Source organism: Macaca fascicularis, chromosome 16 (assembly GCF_037993035.2).
Source record: "Macaca fascicularis isolate 582-1 chromosome 16, T2T-MFA8v1.1".
Lineage (NCBI taxonomy): Eukaryota > Metazoa > Chordata > Mammalia > Primates > Cercopithecidae > Macaca > Macaca fascicularis.
This window is the reverse complement of record NC_088390.1, coordinates 62,440,436-62,446,202: the sequence shown is the minus strand read 5'-3', so window position 1 is coordinate 62,446,202 and position 5,767 is coordinate 62,440,436. Positions and strand designations below refer to the sequence as shown.

Here is a 5,767-nt window from a genome sequence, read left to right as displayed (position 1 = left end):
ACAGCTCTGTGGCTTGGAGAATTTAGACTCTGTCTTCAGCCAGGCACTCACTCCCTCCCTCCCAGCACCATGCCCTACAACTTCTGCCTGCCCAGCCTGAGCTGCCGCACCAGCTGCTCCTCCCGGCCCTGCGTGCCCCCCAGCTGCCACGGCTGCACCCTACCCGGGGCCTGCAACATCCCTGCCAATGTGAGCAACTGCAACTGGTTCTGCGAGGGCTCCTTCAATGGCAGCGAGAAGGAGACCATGCAGTTCCTGAACGACCGTCTGGCCAGCTACCTGGAGAAGGTGCGTCAGCTGGAGCGGGACAACGCGGAGCTGGAGAGCCTCATCCGGGAGCGGTCCCAGCAGCAGGAGCCCTTGCTGTGCCCCAGCTACCAGTCCTACTTCAAGACCATCGAGGAGCTTCAGCAGAAGGTGAGGGGCATTGCTGTCATCTCCAAGCAAGAGAGTTTGCAGTGATTCTGTCTGTGATAGAGAAGTGTGTTTCTTGCTTCTGTGCTGTCATAATTCTTGCTTCCTCTTTTATTTCAAAATGTCTTTTTAAGTCATTTTTAAAAAGTTGATGATGTCATATTTATTTTCAGTCCTCACTAAGCCACCTCTCACTCCCCAGATCCTGTGTACCAAGTCCGAGAATGCCAGGCTTGTGGTGCAGATCGACAACGCCAAGCTGGCTGCGGATGATTTCAGAACCAAGTGAGTTGTTCGGAATTTGCACTAGTGTCCATTTCTTCTGTTTAATCTTTAGTTACAGAAAAGGGATTTCCATGGCTGTACTGAAAAACAGATCTACCCACTTGCTGTGAAGGATTCTGCAGAGGATTGGGGAGAACCAAGCAAAGAAATCACAAAAATAGATGAGGACTCACATCAATCTGTTTGTTTTGGGATGAATATTGGGTATTGATGGAGCCTCCAGAAACCTCTGTCTCCTGGGCCTATTCATTACAGAAAGTGGAAAGATAAGGCACATGAGGTTATCAAAAATCATTCCTGTGAGTGTTGAAGATCTACCAAGTAGTGCTCTGACCCGCTCCTTGTGCAGGTACCAGACTGAGCTGTCCCTGCGGCAGCTGGTGGAGTCGGACATCAATGGTCTGCGTAGGATCCTGGATGAGCTGACCCTGTGCAAGTCCGACCTGGAGGCCCAGGTGGAGTCCCTGAAGGAGGAGCTGCTGTGCCTCAAGAGCAATCACGAGCAGGTGAGACTAGAAATCAGAAATGCACAAACCTGTCTCAGCCTCTGACTCAGGGTAGCTTTAGTGATTAGGGGCAGCAGAATGCAGAGTATGAGTACAAGGCTGAGGGTTTCCTTTAAAAACATCACGGCAAGAGAAAAATTGGAGAGAGATAAGACCTGTTCATGTTCCCAGACAGGAAACATCTTTCACTTTAAACTAGCACATTCTTTGAGTTGCCCAGAGCAGCTCCATGTGCTTGAAATTGGTCAATAGTTATAGAATGAGTCCTAGCATTGCAGTGTTACTGCTTTGCAAAGTCTTTTTTTTTTTTGCCAAAGACCAAGAAAAAAAATCAAACCTTATAAATGTGAGTCTCTACTCTTTCAAAGTATTGGCGAATAGTGTTTGTGAGCTTCTTCCTCTCTCTCCTGGGAGGGGCCATGATATGCTCTTATCTCTTACTTGACAACAAGAGTTTTTTGATATACGGTCTGAAATTGCACAGCCAATTTTATTTTTTTTTTGTATGCTGAGGTCCTCACAGCCAGTTGTAAACTGGGAAAGTTGAACCTCAATTAGTCCATCCTTCAGTGGCATCCAAGCAAACTTTTGGGATTTTTTTCTGAAGCCAAGTGCCATGGCACAGCAGATGGTGGGGAGGGGGCTATGCCACATGGAGTGCCTTGAGCTGTCACAGACTGCTCCACTCAAAGTTTCTGTTCTGAGAGAACAGACTAACAGGGCTTCAACAAGCAATGCCATTCCTTAGAGTCCATTCTTTGCTGAGCATAGTAACTCTTGTATTTTCTGCATCCATAGGAGGTCAACACCCTGCGCTGCCAGCTTGGAGACCGTCTCAACGTGGAGGTAGATGCTGCCCCCACTGTGGACCTGAACCGGGTGCTAAATGAGACCAGGAGTCAGTATGAGGCCCTGGTGGAAACCAACCGCAGGGAAGTGGAGCAATGGTTCACCACGCAGGTGGGCATCTAAGCACGTGGCCACTCAGGACCCAAGGCCCACCCTATGGCCCCAGAGGCAGGGTCTGATCCTTTCTCCCCTTGGGTGTTTCAGACCGAGGAGCTGAACAAGCAGGTGGTATCCAGCTCGGAGCAGCTGCAGTCCTACCAGGCAGAGATCATCGAGCTGAGACGAACGGTCAATGCCCTGGAGATTGAGCTGCAGGCCCAGCATAACCTGGTGTGTATTGTTCTGACCTGCTGGTGAGCAATGGGAAATTGGAAGGCAGAGTCCTGGGGATGCCCTTGGGGCCACACACTCTCCTTAGCTCTTGGAGCTTGTGACTTCCTTGGAATCCTATGAAGAAACCCTTTGAAGGAGCAGCTCTCTGACATTCCGGATCTTCCCCACCACAGCGAGACTCTCTTGAAAACACACTGACTGAGAGCGAGGCCCGCTACAGCTCCCAGCTGTCCCAGGTGCAGAGCCTGATCACCAATGTGGAGTCGCAGCTGGCGGAGATCCGCTGTGACCTGGAGCGGCAGAACCAGGAGTACCAGGTGCTGCTGGATGTGCGTGCCCGGCTAGAGTGTGAGATCAACACGTACCGGAGCCTCCTGGAGAGCGAGGACTGCAAGTGAGTACATGGGCAGATGTATTTGATGAAGCGGTGCACGTGTGAGTGTAATACTCAGACACAATGCAAAGATTGCATACCTTGGAAAGGAAATTATGCCTTCACACTAGACATGCTCAAACAGAACTCAGACAATATAATATGGCCATCATTTAAAACATAAATGGTTTGGTAGCAAGAGTTGTTTGATGTACAAACTGAAATTGCACTGCCAAGTCTTTGCATTCTACTATGATAATATGCATGACTGCATGATATGTGATCAATGCCTTACTTTTTACAATACCGTATTGTCTAGTGGGTACATTCCCATAGACTACCTGATTTGATCTTATAATTACCACCAGGTGGGCTGGATCAGTATTTCCTCCAATCTATAGGAAAGTAAACTGGGGCTTGGAGAAGGTAAATGACTCAACCCATGTCATCAGTTTGGCATGAACGGATTTGAGAGTAGACATCAGAGTTTCAGAGTTTCTGTCTACCTTGGTGCTCTATGGCAGGGAGACCATGAACAATGTGAGCTATCTTTGTAGCAGGGGAGCCTGTGCCTTCTCTGTTCTAGGCTGGGCCAAGTCCTGACAGGCCTTCTTACCCTTGGGGATATCTCTGGCATATGATTTTAAAATTTTCCTTAACTCATCTTTCCACATCATTCTTTTGTCTCCAGTCTGCCCAGCAATCCCTGTGCCACGACCAACGCGTGCAGCAAGTCCATCGGACCCTGTGTCTCCAATCCCTGCACACCTTGCGTTCCTCCTGCCCCCTGCACACCCTGTGCCCCACGCCCCCGCTGTGGGCCCTGCAATTCCTTCGTGCGCTAGAACCTAGGAAATGCCGGAGGAGCAAGGATGCAGGGCCCAGGACTGCAGAGCTGTGACCTGGCTCTGGTTTAACAAAAGGGGCCTGAAAACATCATTTGCATGGCTGGAGTGGCCCCCGTAAGGCAGCCGAGAAACTTACCCAAAGCCTGCAGCCTCCCCAACTACTCTAGACTGTCCTGCTCACCCTTTCCTTCCTGGGGGTCTGTTCCTTCCTATGCTCACCCAGAGAACTCTCTGATGTCCCCATGGCCCTCCCTTTTAACCTCCTAATAAATATAATTTCCTTGGCAAAGCAGATGCCTTTTTCATTTGTATTCATTTGTTTCAACGTGCTCATCACCTGAGTAAGCTGTAAAAAGCCACTTGAAAGACAGGCCATATAATGGCCTGACTCTTGGATCCCAGAGCAGTTTCATGCCTCGGGGGCAGATGGCGAATCTGGTGCCCTGGACCCAGGAGCGAGGCAGGCAGGCCTGTGAGAAGGAGGGTGGAGGGGCTGAGTGCTGCAGTCCCTATCTCCCCCTGGTCGTTCTTGGATTTTTCCTTCTGACTTGGACATCTCCCAGAGCTGCTTGTATCCAAATCTGAATGGAGGAGGCATGAGCTGTGCGCTGGAAAGAAGCTCTGGAAAACTCATCTTCTTCCAGTGGGAGTTTCGGGTTCAGTGCTGTATTATTCTGGGTTATTGGTGGTCCAGGAATTTCCCAGTGAAGAGACCCTCTGACCTGCCCTCCTGTGCCCAAGAATTCCTCCTTTCCCTTGTGTGGGTCAATCATTATCAGCCTGGGCTTCCAGCTCCTCTCTTCCTTCCTCGACTCCAGGTCTTAGAGACCCCATCAACTCTTTATTTGATCCTTTGGCCTTTCTCAATTCAGTCCAACCAGTACCTGTTGAATAGCTACTCTGTGCAGACGCTGGGTGGTGGATTGGGGAGAGACACATGAAGAAAGACGCAGTTCCTGACCTCAACTTATTTATAATTTTTTAAAAGGGATAAAACTAGTCCCCGAGTGGTGCTATTGTAAGGCCCAGTTCCCTGGCACTGTGAACAGCTGGTGGGTGCTACAAGGAACTCTGAGTACTGAAAGGGACAATGCTGGCGCCTGATGGCATCAGTGTATATCAAGAAAGGGCATCTTTCTTTGACTCTCATGAAGACCCATGAAAGTGCTTAACTATAGACTTCCTGAAACCTCAGAGGGCCATTATGATCTGAAGGGATCAGAGGTCTCTGACTTTTCCCAGCACACCAGGCTTTCCTAGCAGGAATCAGACTCCACTTGGGTGAAACATAGTCCTGTGTCCTAAAATGATCAAGTGAATTGAAATTGTATATATATTTGATAAAGCAATGATTCTCTCCACCATAATTTCTCCCTTGATTCTTCTTTTTAAAACTCAAGTTCCAGGATGGATTTGGATTCGTGCTTTGCTGCGTGGCTTGTGAGAAGCCTCTGACCTGGAATTCTGTCTCTACTATGATTCACCCAGTGTCTGTGATTTCCTCCAAACCCAAGGTCAAGCTCAGTCCAGACGGTCTCTCTCATGTTGCTTGTTTCCTTTCTCCACATCCTGCTTAAGTATATTATTTTACAATAATACAAAAGTACTGCTAATAGCTCCTGTGGTAGACAGAATAATTGTCCCCTCCATCTCTCACCAAAATGTTCATGTTCTAATTCCTGGAACCTGGGAATATGTTAGATTACCTATAAAAGGAAATCGAAGTTGCAGAGGGAATTAAAAGTTGCTAATCAACTGACTTTATGATAGGGAGATTATCTCGGATTATCAGGTGGACTCAGGGCTCTTAAAAGTGGAAGAGGGAGGCAGAAGAGAGTGAGAAGGAGAGGAAACTATGGACATAGGTCAGAGTGACGCGATGTGAGAAGAACTTGCCTTGTCCTTGCGATTTGAAGATGCAGGAAGTGCGTCATGAGCCAAAGAATGTAGGTCGTCTCTAGACCCTGGAAAGAGCAAGGATTCTCCTCGAGATCCTTTAGAGAGGAACACAACCCTGCCAGCCCTCTGATTTTTTCTTATTATGGTAAAATATGCACAACATAAAATTTACCATTTTAGCAATTTTTAAGGTACAATTCAGGGGCATTAAGTACATCCACATTGTTGTACCCTATGCACAGATTCCCACTAATTTTTGG

General features: G+C 48.3%; 1 protein-coding gene across 1 annotated transcript; it reads left to right on the top strand.

Moving 5' to 3' along the window:
• Positions 1-3,897, top strand: LOC102128765 (keratin, type I cuticular Ha1). The gene is made up of 7 exons (XM_005584171.4): positions 1-417; positions 617-699; positions 1,049-1,205; positions 2,004-2,165; positions 2,259-2,384; positions 2,561-2,781; positions 3,452-3,897. Exons 1-7 carry the CDS (start codon positions 70-72, stop codon positions 3,603-3,605), a joined length of 1,251 nt encoding a protein of 416 aa, XP_005584228.2. The 5' UTR covers positions 1-69; the 3' UTR covers positions 3,606-3,897.
• Positions 3,898-5,767: the final 1,870 nt, after the last annotated feature.

Bases quoted from the DNA above. Each gene is read 5' to 3' on its own strand.
- LOC102128765 (XM_005584171.4), top strand. From the start codon at position 70: ATGCCCTACAACTTCTGCCTGCCCAGCCTGAGCTGCCGCACCAGCTGC. The intron at 1,206-2,003 runs GTGAGACTAGAA...CTGCATCCATAG, and splicing joins TCAAGAGCAATCACGAGCAG to GAGGTCAACACCCTGCGCTG. The intron at 2,166-2,258 runs GTGGGCATCTAA...TGGGTGTTTCAG, and splicing joins AGCAATGGTTCACCACGCAG to ACCGAGGAGCTGAACAAGCA.